The sequence below is a fragment of the Sabethes cyaneus genome, chromosome 3, assembly GCF_943734655.1.
Source record: "Sabethes cyaneus chromosome 3, idSabCyanKW18_F2, whole genome shotgun sequence".
Taxonomy (NCBI): Eukaryota; Metazoa; Arthropoda; class Insecta; order Diptera; family Culicidae; genus Sabethes; species Sabethes cyaneus.
In genome coordinates this window covers 208,120,057-208,136,358 of record NC_071355.1, presented here as the reverse complement: position 1 = coordinate 208,136,358, position 16,302 = coordinate 208,120,057, and the positions used below count along the sequence as shown (strand labels likewise).

The 16,302-nt window shown below is 41.3% G+C and overlaps 2 protein-coding genes across 4 annotated transcripts; one reads left to right on the top strand and one right to left on the bottom strand.

Annotated features, from left to right (window-relative positions):
- Window positions 1-2,439: 2,439 nt before the first annotated feature.
- Window positions 2,440-5,469, top strand: LOC128742961 (uncharacterized). The gene is made up of 6 exons (XM_053839461.1): window positions 2,440-2,710; window positions 2,929-3,031; window positions 3,095-3,328; window positions 3,934-4,183; window positions 4,248-4,733; window positions 4,801-5,469. Exons 1-6 carry the CDS (start codon window positions 2,556-2,558, stop codon window positions 5,343-5,345), a joined length of 1,773 nt encoding a protein of 590 aa, XP_053695436.1. The 5' UTR covers window positions 2,440-2,555; the 3' UTR covers window positions 5,346-5,469.
- A 6,022-nt stretch (window positions 5,470-11,491) lies between these two features.
- On the bottom strand, window positions 11,492-14,935 carry LOC128741346 (prolyl endopeptidase). 3 transcript variants are annotated; one of them, XM_053837108.1, is made up of 8 exons: window positions 14,671-14,935; window positions 14,251-14,614; window positions 13,783-14,196; window positions 13,336-13,495; window positions 12,755-13,264; window positions 12,557-12,693; window positions 12,284-12,496; window positions 11,492-12,222 (listed from the first exon to the last, which is right to left on the bottom strand). In XM_053837108.1, exons 1-8 carry the CDS (start codon window positions 14,747-14,749, stop codon window positions 11,826-11,828), a joined length of 2,274 nt encoding a protein of 757 aa, XP_053693083.1. In that variant the 5' UTR covers window positions 14,750-14,935; the 3' UTR covers window positions 11,492-11,825. The 3 variants fall into 3 exon arrangements, with proteins under 3 accessions (XP_053693083.1, XP_053693085.1, XP_053693084.1); XM_053837110.1 differs by having other exon boundaries at window positions 14,251-14,638; window positions 14,711-14,935; XM_053837109.1 differs by having other exon boundaries at window positions 14,711-14,935.
- Window positions 14,936-16,302: the final 1,367 nt, after the last annotated feature.

Genomic DNA, 16,302 nt, shown 5'->3' with positions numbered 1-16,302 from the left:
CGAAATTTGTCAAGGATTTGACGCAAAGTGAACATTTGATCCGTATTCGATCTTCCTTCTCGAAAACCACGCTGGTAATCGCCGACAAAGGGTTCTGATAACGGTCTTAATCTATTCAACGGAATAAGGGAGAGTACCTTTAGGCGGAATTTACGAGAGATATGCCCCGATAGTTACTACAATCGAGTCGATGTCCCTTCTTGTATATCGGGAAAATGAGACCATCAAGCCAGTATGAAGGCATTTCTTCTTCCATCCAGATTGTTTCGATCGTGGCATGGATTGCTTTGTGCAGTTGCTCACTCTCCACTTTCAAAAGTTCGATCGGAATTCCGTCCTTCCCAGAAGCCTTTCCGTTTTTAAGCTATTTTATCAAGTTTTTAACTTCAACTAGCGTGAGTGACTCCGCAGTTTGACCATCTTCCTCAATTCGCAATCTATGTCTAACGCTTTCTCCATTACCTACCAGTACCATTTAGCAGCTCTTCAACGTTACCTACAGTACCACTTAGAAGCTGTCGCTAATCTGACATTAAAAAATTTGCTCATACAAAAATCTCATCCTTAAATCCAACACTTGTCTTTCAATTCTACAATAGATACAATCACCAGTACCAGTGTTTGATTTGAAGATACTTTTCTAACGGGTAAATTGAACTTTGCAGTTAATGCCAAACACGCTCCACTCATAAACCGATAGTAGATATTGCATAAATCAAGCGACATCCACAGTCCGTCTTCAAGCCGGTAGAGCTGAACCGTGTCGCAGATATACAAAAGGCGATACGCGTTCTGAGTAGGTACCTCGCATATCTGTAAATAGCAATAAATTATGTTGTCCAAACAGAGTTCAGTTCCAACTGAATTAAGTTGTAAGAATCTGTGCCGAAAGCGGCAACCGTAGGGTAGAGGTTCGTGTAGTAACAACAAGGAAAAATTCTGCACAGGATAACCATCAACGCTGTTGCGAAATTCGTTAGCGGATCAAACATTGGTCCATAGCATCTAAGGTCGCGGCACGCTTTGAGTATCAACCGACCGTGCCCGACACCTTTCTGCTTTGGATATCAATGCACGTTATCTGTCTACTATATTGTACCCCTGCTTGTCGGTTGTCGGAGTCGGTTGAGCATCGTATGCTGACTTCGGTATTCTTTGAGCGGTGTAAGTTATAGGTACGATCAAATCTCAGCCAAGATAAATTCTGCGTCTTTCCCCATCATAGCATACAGACATTGCACACTGACAAATAAGCGCGGACCAGTCAGTATGCGAATACCGATTCCGTCAGATAGGTGATGCAAAAATGATAACCGTGAGTACACTGTTCGACTCACCACAGCTTCTTATCTGATTATACTTGCAAAAGAGAATCGCGAATATTATTCAGTAGAATATCACATGCCTACATATTAAACGCTTGCTGAATTGATTGTCATCTGGATCTGGAACAGCAGCCGACAATCTTCCGGCTCGCAATCACCACCGCTGGCAATTGCGACAATTTTTACCGGGCAAGACAAAAAAAATAAAATTTAAAAAATGATAATAAAGTTAATTGCTTTCGTCACATACCGCTAGCACGCGTTCAAGCCGCCCGGTTGTAGGCCGCAAGGAGTTTTGCTCCAATTATGGGTGTAAAAAACAGTGTTACTTGTGCACTGCACGTACAGCATAAGTGGATTTTTTTTTATATAAATTATCGGTCACCATGCTTTAAAGACACTCATTTTCAGAATAATGTTCTTTTGTTGAGCGTCTTAGTAGAATCTGTAAAGAGAGGAAGATAAAACGTTTCCTTTCACTTTTATTTTTCCTTTATTATTCTGACAGATATGTTTTTTGCCTCCAGCATGTATATTTTATTAGATTCTGGTTCAAAAATTTTTAGTACAATAAATAGTAGAATTGAAAGGAAAACAAAGGAACATTAGTTATTTGCTCATAATGCAAAGTTTCAGTTCATTTGGACTTATTCAAACTAAGAATTGATTTGAGCCTTGATTTGTCAAGAGAATGCATTCTGTTTTAATTACCTATTTCATCATTAATCAATACGTAATTCTTGAACGACCATGTCTGAACAACTTTGTCAAACCGATCGCATTTTGTTGACACAAAATACGATTACTCATAGTATCACAGGTAGCCTACAGGCTTAATCATTGCCATGATGCACACAAGTAAAAGAAGAAAGGCTGTTCCTTCCACGACACTTGCGGCAATTACTTACTACTAAAGTGCTTCGGTGTGTACCCTTCAGTAGGTGTTGTTATCAGTGAGTATCGATACGCTTTTGTTCCGTTTAGTACGGTAAGGTATGGTACACTATCTTATCCGATCCTTGCACACATTCGCACCATAACTCTACAGCTGATAAGGGGAATATTAAAAAATATCATCATTTGAAAATTAGCACTTGCCAAAGAAACACACGGTTGGGTGTTGGCTTTTTTAGCACTATTCATAAAATGTGATATTTGGTGTTTGGTTAATACATCTGGATATTCATAAACGCAAGTGAATAAATTGTGAATAAGTTAAAAATTAAAATCATGAATTTCAAAATTATTCAACGACTTAGTATAGTTTTAAGTTATCTATTAGTCATTCGAGCTAGTGTCATCACGAACAGTAATGAGCAGCTTGTGGTATGCCCAAAAATGTGCACTTGTGATATGATTGAAGGACTCAGGCGTGCCGATTGCAGGTATGTTCTACCAATATAAAGATTAAATCGTTAACTCTTACGTTAAATTATGAAATAACTTTCTTATAAAATATGGTGGAAAAAAAATTGCGACGAACATGAATGATATATGAATAATTCAGTCAATAGAAACACATCACTTCGAATCGACTTGCAACCACTTGCCAATCGAAGATAAACGTTAATCAATGATAAAAAAACGATGCAACTCTTTTCAGCCATGAGAACCTTATCAGCACACACACCGATGTCCCGGACAGTGTCGAAATATTGGATTTAAGTATCAATAAAATTTCTTTCGTTGAAGATGACGATTTTAAGGTAACAGCCATGGATGAAGTGCTTGATTTTTAGACAGTAACTAATCGTTCTTCCTTTTTTCAGACCCACGTAAGCTTGGTGAAGTTGTTTCTATCCGACAACGCGATACATACAATTTCGTTGAATGCGTTTTCTACTTTACGAAAACTGCAGACCCTAGATTTGTCCCATAACCGACTGGAGCAGCTTCACGAGGATCTCTTCGAGCACAACGAAAAACTGATCGATCTTAATCTATCGAATAATAACTTCATCTCTCTGGACAGCCGGCCGCTGCTGAAGAGTTCATCCATCATGGTGAGTTGAGGTTCCACTCTAAAACCTTGTTGGATTATTTTTTACCATATAGATATAGAAGAACACACAGTTGTTTTACGGAATGCCATTTCAAACTCTCGTTGAAGATGATGTGTTTCACCGGAATCCGATAGCTGTTCCTGTGTTTATAATGTTTAAGAATAAGTAATTCTCGTTGAAATGGGGCCACTACCGACGCAAGGTCTTCAAATATTAGAACTTTTGTACTTAATTGGTTAAAAACCTAGTTAAAAATGAGATTTGCACGTTTTAAACCTCGAAACAGCGAACAGGGTCCGACAGTTCCAAAAAAGATTAATTTTTAGCAAACCTATAGATCTCCAGGTTTGCTGACATTGGAAACATTTGCAGTCAAACAACTAACAAATGGTACGGTTTTGTAAAGAAGAGGTATAGGACTTTCAAATTTAAAGTAAAATATTTTTTGGCTGTCATCTTGGATTTAGTCGCTATATTAGATTTTATCCAAAATCCGCCGTTTTCGCCATGAGCTTCCCAACCGATTGGAAAGCTGAAAAAATGCTATGGCGTTTATCAAATTAGGTGTGCATTAACATAAATTAAAATTTGTTCCATCTTTTCAGTACCTTCACCTGAGCGAATGCAAAATTCCGCAGTTACATGACAGTATCTTTCACTATCTACCGAGCCTACGCTCGGTGGATCTATCGAATAACCTAATGATCACACTATCGAAGGATGTTTTCGTACCAGTAAAGAAACTTCGCAGTATCGATCTACATGAAAATCGGTGGCAATGCGACAGTTCTTCGGTACGTAACACGATTAGCTGGATGAAAAAACGAGTACCTTCTATACATATCGAGAATTGCTGTAAGTTATACCATACTAGAATACATTACAAAACACACTAAATTGATTTTTTATATCTTTTCAGTCTTGAACCCCCACAAACACAAACCAAAGTTCGAGAAAATGGAACTAGACCTAGACTTTCACAAAGCCAATCGCCAGGAAGTCGCAATTGACCAGGTATGGCATATGGCCGCAACTCCTGCCGATTACTGGGCTTCGCTGGAGCAAAAAACATGTGCTTTCAATGAAATACAAGATCCCGCGAGTAGCGAAACTTGTGCGAATTTCATCGAATGTCAAAAAAGGTACAGCGAATTGTTCTTCGCGTACACAGAAATGATTGCAGCGGCTAAAGCCAAACCCGATAGCAATGAAGTCATCAGAAAGGTAGCAATCAGAATCCTGCTCTGCGGCATATTCATAGGAGCTCTTTTCGCAACATTCATAACCTATTCAGTAATGTATCTGGTTAAAAAATGCCGCGAATCCCGCGAAAACGCAAGGTCTCCGCATGCCAAAACGATGCGTGAGCTACGGCGAGAGTTCCGCGAGAGGAACAATTTCGAACGTAGGTCATGATTTACCAACCCATAAGCATGTATTTATATAACTATCTAACTCTTGATGATTGACAGATTCCCGTTTGAATGAGTCTCCCGTGGTAGGACGCTCGAGCCGACGACCCACCGGTAATATGTCCTCCCAAGAGCAGTCCCAAATCTACAGCAACCATGAAAATACCCGCCAGTTTCTTGTGAACCTCTTTTCAAAAAGACAACCACGCTTCGTGCGCAATAATTCGCAAATCGCAAACATACAGAACCGTTATCTGCCACCACTCCAGATACGTAGTGAAGCCTTTCCCAGCACCGGCAACGGTGTCTCCCCGGTAGCTCCTACCAGCTCCAGCTTTATCTGGGAGCCTTCGCACCAGAACCAAGTAAACGACGAACTAGAGCAAATGCTGAACAGCCGACAGTCTTCGGCATTTTCTGTTTGGAATAACTACTACGGAATCGAAGACCTGCGCAGGCCTGAATCCGGCATGGGCCTGTACGAAGTGGTTCCGGTTGTAAATACGACACCAGCGGCTCTTAGCAGGACAGTATCACGGGAAACTCCACCGCCACCCTATGCCGATTGTAGTGTTGCGTTGAATCGAACTGACCAGCAGAGTTGATATTTCAAAAATTATTCTAATAGATGCGAAAGCAGCTGTGTATTATTTATTTTCGACTGATAAGTAGGTTTATGAATTGTGATTAAAACTTTAAATTTTAAAAAATAAAGAATACATTGCCTGTGCATAGGTTAAAAACCAAATTGTTTTGAGTTTCCAGAAAGTTTGGTCTTGTGCATCCTTCGCGCTACGAAACGAGCCTTATTCGGATCGATTGCACTAAGTTCAGTAAGTCGAGCTAACTTTAAAGAAGCTTCAGTTAGTTTTACTCGGATTCCCGAAAAAGTTTTCTCTGTAAAGGTTACTTATTTACATTGTAATCGTTAAAAGTGAGGTATGAAAGTAGTAAGCAGGACTCACCCCTGTTATTGATGTCCGAGCTGCCCCACATGATGTGGTTTGAGTAGGCGTCGCAGTCTATAAAAAACGGTCCTCCGGCGGTGATACATCATCGTTGTCCCCCGGAAAGTAGACGAGTGCGACGTCTGTGATATCTTTGTTACCTCTAGTCGTCGATACTATCACTGTAAGGGAACGATATCGTATTGGATTAATTCTGTAACTAGAGAATTGGAGAATTCTTATTCAACAGAATTGCAGTTCTAGGCTTGAAATATGCTACAATAAATCAGCTTACTTAAATCTTAAATCATCTGTTTATCTGTATGCAGCGAAAGCTGCTCTGGCCAGGATTGCCGTTTTAGACATAATTCACTACTGGAGATTAGCGAACGGCTGCCAGGGCTGAGTTGAGCGGCCGGGTCGTCTACACCGACAGCTTTCGGTTGCAGCATGTGACCACAAAACGAATGTCTAACCAGCACTTAACGGGGAATTGAGCCTCTGAATTTGGCTGCTCTTATTGTGATTGCTGCATACGCCTATTGTGTTGTGAGGCTTCCGCGACGTATTTCTCGTCTTCACAGAGCCACACTGTATAGTTGATGTTGAAGCGGCATTCCCAGGGGACAGTTTTGTTTGTTCAATGTCAGGCTTTCGAGTATAGGACATTGATCCCACGCTAGTTTTTTAGAAGGGCGCTGCATTCTAAAAGCCACTGATAGTACTGAAGATTGTCTTTTGTAGCTGACTGACTGCTGACAGTTTACGAATTGCTCATACCCATTGAATGAGTTGAGTTGGTTTATTGTAAGACTATGCCTCAATTAGGTACAACATGAAAACCAATGACCATCTTGAGATTGAGTTTCCATACTATGTATGGACTTACAAGGTAGTTTCTGAAAAAGCTGTATCAGAACTGGTGTGCTACTACCCGATGATGACGATCATCGACCGATCTATGCCACACAAATACAGTACTCGATGATGATGATCATCGGCTAATTTACTCTTCTATGCAATGCAGTTATATAAATCAATTTACTGTAAATAAAATTTAGTTCTTAACCAACCGTCACCCGATGTTACTTACTCTACTTTACTTTTTCGATGATAATCCGCTTATCGAATCCATGCCGAGTTCAGGAGCCGTCTCCACATTTTTCGGTCTTGGGCTGCCGCTTTCCAGTCGCCCTTAACACCCGCTGGGGGTCAGCCTTAAAGTCGTCGGCCTCTGTCGGGTTATCTGCTAAATATTGTTTTCGCTGGTGTCTCATCGTGCATCCGTGCTACGTTGCCATCCCATTGTAGCCTGCCATGTTTTAATCGCTTCACAATATCCGCATATTTGAATACTTGGCATATTTCATGATTCATGCGCCTGCACCACACTCCATCGTCTAATATGCCGCCAAGGATTGATCGCAGGATTTTACGCCAAATGCACCAAGAGCTCGTCGATCGTTCTCTTTCAACGTCCACACTTCGTGGTCGTAGAGCACCACCGGGAGGATTAGCATCTTATAAAGCGCGAGTTTTGTACGGAGTTGCAGGTTACGGGACCTCGGCTGGTTACGTAATCCGTAAAAGGCCCTGTTGGCAACCACTATCCGCCTTTCTACTTCACGGCTCACATCGTTGTCACATGTCACTAACGTACCAAGGTAAACAAATTCGTAGACCCCATCAAAAGTATCTCCATCTAATCTATCACCACCGACCCACCAGTTTCGACACCCGAATGGCTATCATGCTCTCTACCAGCCACCATATACTTTGTTTTGGTAGAATTTATGATAAGCCCTATCCACGCAGCTTTCTCCTTAAGATGTGTATACGCTTCTTCCACAGCTCTACGGTTAACACCGATAATATCGATGTGTCCGCGAGCCCTAGGAGCACATGAGATTTCGTGATGATGGTACCGCTTCTCTGCCCGGCTGCCCTTCGAATAGCGCCTTCCCATGCAACGTTGAACAGAAAATTTGATAGTCCGTCACCTTGCCATCAAACCATCTGACGCTTGATTTTGAACTATCAAGCGTAGCACGTAAGGGTAAACGGGGTAACAACGCCCGCCGGGGTAAAACCGCCCACCATGGTTTTACAGGGCCTTGCTCAAATTGGTGTTAAATGTTGATGACAGTCATATTACTGAATGCGTACGCAATATTTTACAATACCTTGTACAGCAATATCGTATAAACCATCGGAGAAATAAATAAAAATAGATTTTTCGTTATAATTGTTTCGTTTTTTATAACTTTGTTCCCGCAGAACCTAGGGTCTATTTTATTCAAAACGTTAAAACTTTTAGTAAATCCAACCCATATCGCATCTCTGATCCTGTCTTCATCCGACAGTACCTAAATTAGGTAACTGTTCATGCAGTTTTGTTGAAATAAATAGTGAAATGTGTAAATCGGTCATTTGGGGGTAAAACCGCCCACAACGAACGGCGCAAGACCGTGGTGTATAATGCTAGTGCGATAAGGAGATTTTTAAAATAATTGCATAGTTTGGACTAAAGAATCTCAGATTTACATAAAACAATATAAATGTGCTTAGTTTATAGCTGGTAGACTGTTTGGAAAAATCTAAATCGCCAATTTTCCCTGCGAGCGCTATGGACATTTTCTTGTTTTCTCGGATATAGCTTTTTTTAATAATTCCTCCCTCTTGGAACAAATAACATGGAATAAACATATTTTTTATGAAAATATAGCAAATTATCTTAGCAATGGAAAAGTAATAAGTATCTGCTTTATCAATCAGAACAATTTGAAATGTCAAAAAATGACCTACCGGATCAATTGCAGGAACTTTAATACCCATATTGTTATATTTTATCTTAGATCCTCTCTAGTCCTTAAACATTGACTCCAGGATGCCTAACCCGATCCATCTTGTTGTCTAAGGAAACTACACGGTATCAATTTCAAGACTGCTGGTACCTATATTACTGATATTCTTCCAATACGAGTGGTTGCCGGACACTCTTTCGAACTTGCGAATCTCGGGGATCCATGTATTGTTTGATAGCAAACTGATTCAGTTTGTTTAAATTAGATAAATTCATGAATCCAATGCCACCAGTTTCATTAAAATCGGTTGAATATTGTTAAAGTTATACGCTATGGCGGTTTTACCCCGTTAGTGGGCGTGTTTCACCCCGCATGGAAAAAATACTCTATTTTTTGGACGTGTTTCCAAATCGCAATAAAAAATAGAAAATCATTACAGATATTTATGTTTTTATTTTTTACATGTAGGTAATAGTTCAATTGTTCATTTAAAGCAGATAAATTAGAAATTGAGCTACAACTTTTTTTTATACAGGTGGTTTTGCTTAGCCGGGCGGTCTTGCCCCGCTTACCCTTATCAGCCTAATCAGTTTTTTTTGGAAAACCATGTTCAAGCATAATCTGCCAAAGCTCATTTCATTTCATTGAATCGTACATCGCCTTGAACTCTATAAACGAATGGTGACTCTGCAAGTTCAATTACCGGAATTTATCGAGGATCTGTCACAAGGTGAACATTTGGTCCGTCGTGGAGCATCCCTCTCGAAAACCGCACTGGTATTCGCCAAGATAGGTTTCCTGCAATGTCCTCAAATCCGCCATTCGTAAATAGGGTAGATAGGGCATATGACACCTTCCAACTAGTCCGTAGGTATTTCCTCCTTAGTCCATACCTTTAGTATAACCTGATGGACTGCACAATACAGCCGTTCGCCCCCAACTTTCAAAAGTTTGGCGGGATGCCGTCCTTTCCAGCTGCTTTGCCGTTTTTCAGCTCTCTCGCAGCTTATTTAACCTCGTCCAAAGTTGGTGGATCCACAGCTTGTTCATCATCCTCAATCGTTATCCTGTGTCTGTTGACAGCTGATATCATCACCCGATGTTATCATACTTTATTATTCGGAGATTTATTGCCACACGAAAGAAGGCCCAAAATCCCCCAAAAGTGGTAACGAACAGTTTGCGGTATAGCATCAATAATCCTACTTTATAGGCCATTAGCTGCGATGTCTAGTTCTATACTGCTCTGCGTATATTAATATGACAGAACCTCCGAGAATTTCCCAAATGAATCGTTTGTTTGAGAAACCTCATAAACGCCATTTGACATGAGTTAAATTTTATGAGTTTTTGACAGTTCTGAATCCTCGTGGATTCATCTTTTCTCAAAGTCTGGAAAAAGGCTGCTTGATAAACCTCTTAGTTGGGGCTGGAAATATTTCGAGAAAATCAATTTTTTATTGTTTTCCTATAATTGTTCCAAAAGCACATGTGGAGTTTCTCAAATAAACGATTCAAATGTTCCCTGAAAAAACTCCACCTGATTTTCTGCGGGTTTCTTTATTGTGCTCTTAAGAGAGTTTGCTTTGATATCTAAAATAATATGCCTATGGTCCGGTAAACCAGGTTCATCAGAGACACGCAAGGTTTTGATCTTCTCAGCTATTAAAGTGCTATCACAGAGTGAGGTCCAGTACCTCATCTTTGACAGTATGAACAAAAGTAGGAACGTTTCCTACATTAAATACATTGACATTGTTTGAAGTTAAGCAATCAAGTAGGAACTCACCTCTGTTATTTATATCCGTGCTGCCCCACATCGTGTGGCGGGCGTTAGCATAGTAACCGATCAGGAACGGCACGTTGATGGCCCTGCAGTACCGCACGAGCGCAGCAACCTCGGATGGCGGTATATCGTCTTTGTCACCCGGGTAGTACGCGGACGCCTTCATCAGCTCCTGATTCCCCGCAATTGTTGGCACTTCCAGTTTGCCTGTGACGACATCGCGTTGTATAAATTCTGTAATGGAAGAAAATTTTATGACAGAATTGCAGTTCACGGTTTGGACTGGGTGTTACAATTATAATTAAGTTACTGTAGTTTACAAGGTCAAGAATTCTCGTGCCGTGAGCCCAAGATTCTGGAATAAAATCAGCTGGTTCATGAACTTCCGACTAAGGACACTGGAAGGACCCTTGGCATGACGGAGGTTTGCTTTCACGCAGCGAAAGTTGCCTGCTGTATTTGCTGAGATTTGCCGTCCTTGGCATAGTCGTCGAGTAGTCGAGACTAACGGATGGCGGCCAGTAGCGTGAGAGCTTTGTTGATTAGCCTACTTCCCACCATCAGGGGACTTTAGTGCCTGCAGGAGACCGAGTCACGACCGACGCTTTTCGGAGGATTCTGAGGTGTGCGATTAGCGGTTGGTGGTCGATGTAGAGCTCCCTTTCGGGAAACCTTGCGTACCTTCGCAACCATCGCTGATGTGCAGATGGTTGCAAAACCCACTCAGCAGGGTGCTTCACACGTCCCTGCGCTGCTCCTTGTGCCCTAATCGGCAGTTAGCCGCGCCTTGGCCAACCTTTTGCTTGCGAGCCGTGCCGAAAATATAGTTCAGCATAAAGCTCTGCTTGACTATATGGTAAGCAAACAGAGAGTCTATCTCCAACGCCAGTTCGACGGTGTTCCCTGTCACGCTGCGAAGTACACGCCACGATTGTAGAGAAGTCGTTGCTTTGATTTCGGAACCGGCGAAAGATCCTCTCGCTACTCAGAAAATTCATGATATATATTCGTAGCAGCGCATCCCACGGCCTGAGGGTTGGTACCGTAGTCTACAGCCGTCTTACTGTTTCCTCGTCAGTATAAACGAGGAGCGAGTAACCGATCTTCAGCTGGTAGCCCCTGAACTTTGGCCGCATGGTTGGAGAATCCGGTTCTGCTCTTGAGTTCAGAATAGCTAATACAAGAATCTACTTTTAGGGACTTAGGATCTTCTATTCTGGTTCTCAGTAACGCACCATGTTTTAGTACTTTTGGGTAATTATACTAGTACATACTAGTATACTCGTTTTAGTGCAATTGAATTATACTGAATGAAAAATTGATAATTTTTAATCGTTTAGCATGTTATTTTAACCATTTTTTCTCTCATTATAAATTTTACAAACCACCTGATTATTCTTTTTGTTTCATCTCGGTGACGACAGAATGACTATAACTGTTACACTGGAAATCATTATGCTAATAATAAAAATGTAAAAACAAAAATGAAAATGGCCATGAAAAAAAGGTAGAAGGAATTTCCTCTTTGCTGCCAGCGACTGTCGCCGCTCAGAAAGTTAACTTTAGCTTCAACGTTTTGAACATAAACGTAAGGATGTCGGTTGATTCCTCGATTTTTTTGGCCGTCGGTTTTCCAGCCCCGTGGCCCGTTTTGCTGTACACACGCAATAGCAGAGGATTTTTTTGGTATTCGGAATCCCGAATGGCGTGATGCAAAGCGGCAACGAATTTGAGCGAGTGCAACGGACTGACACGATCATCGTGATCGGCCGTCAGAACAAGCGTCGCCGGATATTGCTCCTTCTCGGATTTCGGTGTTCGCACGTTATGCAGCGGTGAATACTTGTACAGGTTATCAAAGTGTACTTTCTCCTTCACGTCCCCGTAGTCCGAAACCCATGCTTGGCCAATCGTAAACTTGTGGAAGCGAAGCATGTCCATAACACTGGAAAGTATCGACATGCTAGAATACGTGAAGTGTGTGTGTGATAAACAAGATTACTCACCCTACTTGAGCTACGGCAGCTCCGAAAAGATCGGGTCGTTGATTGATGCAAGCTCCGACAAGTAAACCCCCATTGGATCCACCTTGAATAACAATCTTCTCGTGGCGGGTGTAACCGCTTTGAACCAGATGCATGGCCGCATGCTGGAAGTCGTCGAATACATTTTGCTTTTTTGATAGGCGACCAGCATTGTGCCAACGTTCGCCATATTCGCTAAAAAATTAAACAGTTTACCTCCAGTCAACTTTATATAGAACTCGAAGGAAGACTTACCCGCCACCACGAATATTGGGATAAGCCAAAATTCCATCAAACGAATCAATAAACACTAGGCCGGTGATGCTAAACGAAGGCTGAACACTAATGTTGAAACCACCATAACCATACAGGAGACACGGTTTTTCCTCTTGCTAGAATTGGACATTGATTTGAGGAAAAAGCAGTGGGTTTAAGTCACTGGTCCAAGCTTACCTTATCAGCCTTTTTTTGTACTACAAACATCGGGATTTTCTCTCCGTCTTTGCTCTTGTAGAACACTTGTTCCACCTTGTACAAACTGTTATCGAAATCTTCAATCTTTACTTGACGGAAAATGGTTGGTTCCGCATCTTCTCGAGCAAAATCGAAATGATATATGATGCCGGGTGTTAGAAAAGATACGAAATGATAGAAAATTTCCGAATATTTCTTCTTGCCACTGAACCCAACGATGGTACCGATTTCCAGCGGAAATTTAGAAACGAAGCTACCATCCTGTAACTTATGCACCTGAAGGACCGACTTGACATCATCGATGTAACCCAGTACAATTTTGTCCTTATTCACACAAGTCGACCAATCGAGCACATTTTTCGGATGCTCTTCGATGAGCGTGGTCCAGTTTTCCGCCGCCGGGTTGTTGAAATCGATATTTACAACTCGGTAGTTCGGGGCGGCCTTATTAGTGCGGAAAGAGAAAATACTTTCCTCATTGGTGATATACTATGAAATGAAAGAAGGAAAAATTTCAACTTAAATTTGTTACTCTCTCTTCTTCGAAGAGTTAATCTTACATCATAATCACTGTCAAATTCAGTAACCACTTTCACCAAATCTAGCTTTCCTGTGATGTCTTCCGATTTCTGCAAAGTGCTAAAGTACAGCAGCATATCTTTGCATCCTTTCATGATAAACAACATCAAATACTTCCCGCAATCAGATACTTCTGGGGTCCTAAGTAAAAGAAGAGAAGCTTAATTTTTCAGTAATTGATTGAATTTTTAAAATTTGATTGCTATAAGTCATAACAATTGCATAATTTATACGTTTGCCAAAAAATCAGACGCGCCTGGTTCTGAATTATTTATTATCTCTGTCTTTTTAATCAAATGCAAACATAGCCGTTGCTCGACAATAAAATCTTTGCTTGATAAGCAATCATATCATGCACATCGTATGTAACTCGTACTAAGTATTCTACAAGGCAGCTTTATAAAAAAAGAAAGCAATTAGATACTCACATCCGCCAGGTTGGTTCCTCCGGAAATTCCGCGATCAGTACGTCCTTCTCCTGCGGTTCTCCAACGCGATGGTAGTACAGCTTCTGGTTCTCGTTCGCAGCCGTTTCGGACCCGTCAGCTTTTCCTTCGACCACCGGGAAACGTGCGTAGAAAAATCCCTTATTATCTTTGGTCCACGAAGCCGTAACAAACTTGGTATGCTCGAGCGTTTCGGGAAAGTCTTCTCCGGTTTTTACATCGCGCACCTTCAGCTTGGTCCAGTCGGATCCACTTTGACTCAAACCGTAGGTGAACAAGTTCCCATCGTGGGAAAAGCGCGAACCGACCAAAGCAATCGTTCCATCTTTCGACAACGAATTGGGATCTAGGAAAACTTTAGGTTCATCGTCCAGGGAATTTTGAACATACAGAACACTGTAAGAAAAATAAATTACCCATATGAATTCTACCGGAAAAACAAAAACCTACTCCTGATTCTGCAGTCCGGTGTTCATAAAAAAGAAATACCGTTCCCCGTGCTTGAATGGGCAGGAATACTTGGGATAGTTCCACCGCTTGGTTAGCTTTTCGTTGAGCTTCTTCCATTCGTCACAGTTTTCCAGAAATGGCTGAGCGATTTTATTCTGCTTTTCAACATACTGCTTGGTCTCCTCTGAATCCGGATCCTCCAACCACCGGTATGGATCGGCAAGTTTCACACCGTGAAAATCGTCCACAACCGACTCGTCACGACGAGCTTCCGGATACGGAAAAGTAGCAGAGCAATCTTGCGCTTCCGGCATAGCTAATCGGCGATATTTTATTCCGCTAGAGGCAAACGAAGTGATTTTCTCTGAAATTAATATAAATGCTTACGCTGTGTTAAATAATTAGCATCTAAATTATTACTTTGGCTCAGATGGCGATTCCCCTGGATTATGACACTTACACCGTTCGCTAGTTTCAGAAGCTGGCGCAGCGTTTTCATGCAATCTACGATGCGGGTTTCACTCTTTGACTAGATAGGCACTTGGTAAAACACAAAACTGTGAGATGCGTAATTACGCGCAATAATGACTTTCAAATTCCAATCAAAAGTGCATTAGATGCAATTCTACTGACAAGTAGATATATCAAAAGATCTAAAAAGGGAAAGCGTTTTTCAAGCCGAGACGAAGTGCAGCAGCCACTGACGTTTTAGTTGAAAACGTCGTTGAAAAAGCCGGTGATCAAAATGCCATTCAGAAACTTCCGTCGCGGGTGCGGTGCCGATGAGATATACACATGTGTGGAAATGATGACAACAGACCAAATCAAGGTGACGTCATCTGGCAGATACTGGCGCCCTTGTTTACAAACAGACCGCAGAGTCCAAAAGAGTTTCAACTGTTAAGCGGCAAGTTTGTTGTATAAACATCATTAGGACTAAATTTGAAACACCATTATGCCTGTAAAATGGTAAAACACACGCCTACATTCGCTATAAACGAAAAGGTAAATTTTCCAAAATGTAAACAAGGGCGCCAGTATCTGTCAATTGACGGTATGATAATTTGCTCTGTGTGCCTGATGGCCATGGCAGCTAAATCTAATGCAGTGACTTATTCCCATAGAGAATTTATAGATCAATGGCGGATCTGGCAGGAGAAAATTCTAACCACGTATCAGCATCTATTCAAAGAAATTTCGGATGGTAAATGGAATGTTTATGGATGTGTGAATGTTTTAACTTAACGCATAAATTCTTGCAGATTTTTTTCGATCCCTAGCTATCATTCGGTCTAAGAACCCTACCAGAGGCTGTAAGCGCACGCGTGATGCAGCCGCAACACAGGAAAATCCTTTGAACGGGTTGGTGCAATGGATTGGAGTAAGCTTTTTTAATTACTGTACTGAATTTTGGAAGATAAAATATGAAAAACATTTCTCTATGGTTGACGATTCCCTCCCAACCCATAACGTGAATCCTGTGCTAATAATTCGTGGTGAGATGTTGCAGTGTGGAGGCCAATGCGTCATCTCATGGAAAGAATACAACATTCCCGTTGGCTGCCATGCAGTAGTAGGCTTTCTTAGACTATGCGAATACTACGATGTATATGCCACCAACTGCATGCCCAACGACAAGCAATTCTTTGAGTTTATCAGAGCAACAATTTTTTCAGTAGGCAAATTAACCACTACATGTGAAAAACTTGCTGGTTCTACCTATTAACTTTGCCTTTATATTTCAATAGTTTATACTATTAAGTTAACTATTTAACTTATTAGAAATACCAGCCAATTCAGGCCAGGCAAGTTCAGCCGAGTTTCAGTATTGATTACCGGATATCTTGGAAAAATAATACCGAGATGTCGGTAAAATTGTTTGATGTTTTGGATTTCCAAGATCTCGGTGTTTCAATGTTTTACCGAGATTTTCACCGAGATCTCAGCTGTTGGGATCTCGGCAATTTATTTTACCGTGCTCGGTGATAAAATCTAAGTGTGGCGATAAAGAAACAGCAATAACACAGAGAACAGACAATTATGTTCATATAA

Bases quoted from the DNA above. Each gene is read 5' to 3' on its own strand.
- LOC128742961 (XM_053839461.1), top strand. From the start codon at position 2,556: ATGAATTTCAAAATTATTCAACGACTTAGTATAGTTTTAAGTTATCTA. The intron at 3,032-3,094 runs GTAACAGCCATG...TCCTTTTTTCAG, and splicing joins TTGAAGATGACGATTTTAAG to ACCCACGTAAGCTTGGTGAA. The intron at 4,734-4,800 runs GTAGGTCATGAT...GATGATTGACAG, and splicing joins CGAGAGGAACAATTTCGAAC to ATTCCCGTTTGAATGAGTCT.
- LOC128741346 (XM_053837108.1), bottom strand. From the start codon at position 14,749: ATGAAAACGCTGCGCCAGCTTCTGAAACTAGCGAACGGTGTAAGTGTC. The intron at 13,496-13,782 runs GTGAGTATCTAA...TCTTTTACTTAG, and splicing joins GAGGAACCAACCTGGCGGAT to GACCCCAGAAGTATCTGATT. The intron at 12,694-12,754 runs GTAAGCTTGGAC...GTCCAATTCTAG, and splicing joins TACAAAAAAAGGCTGATAAG to CAAGAGGAAAAACCGTGTCT.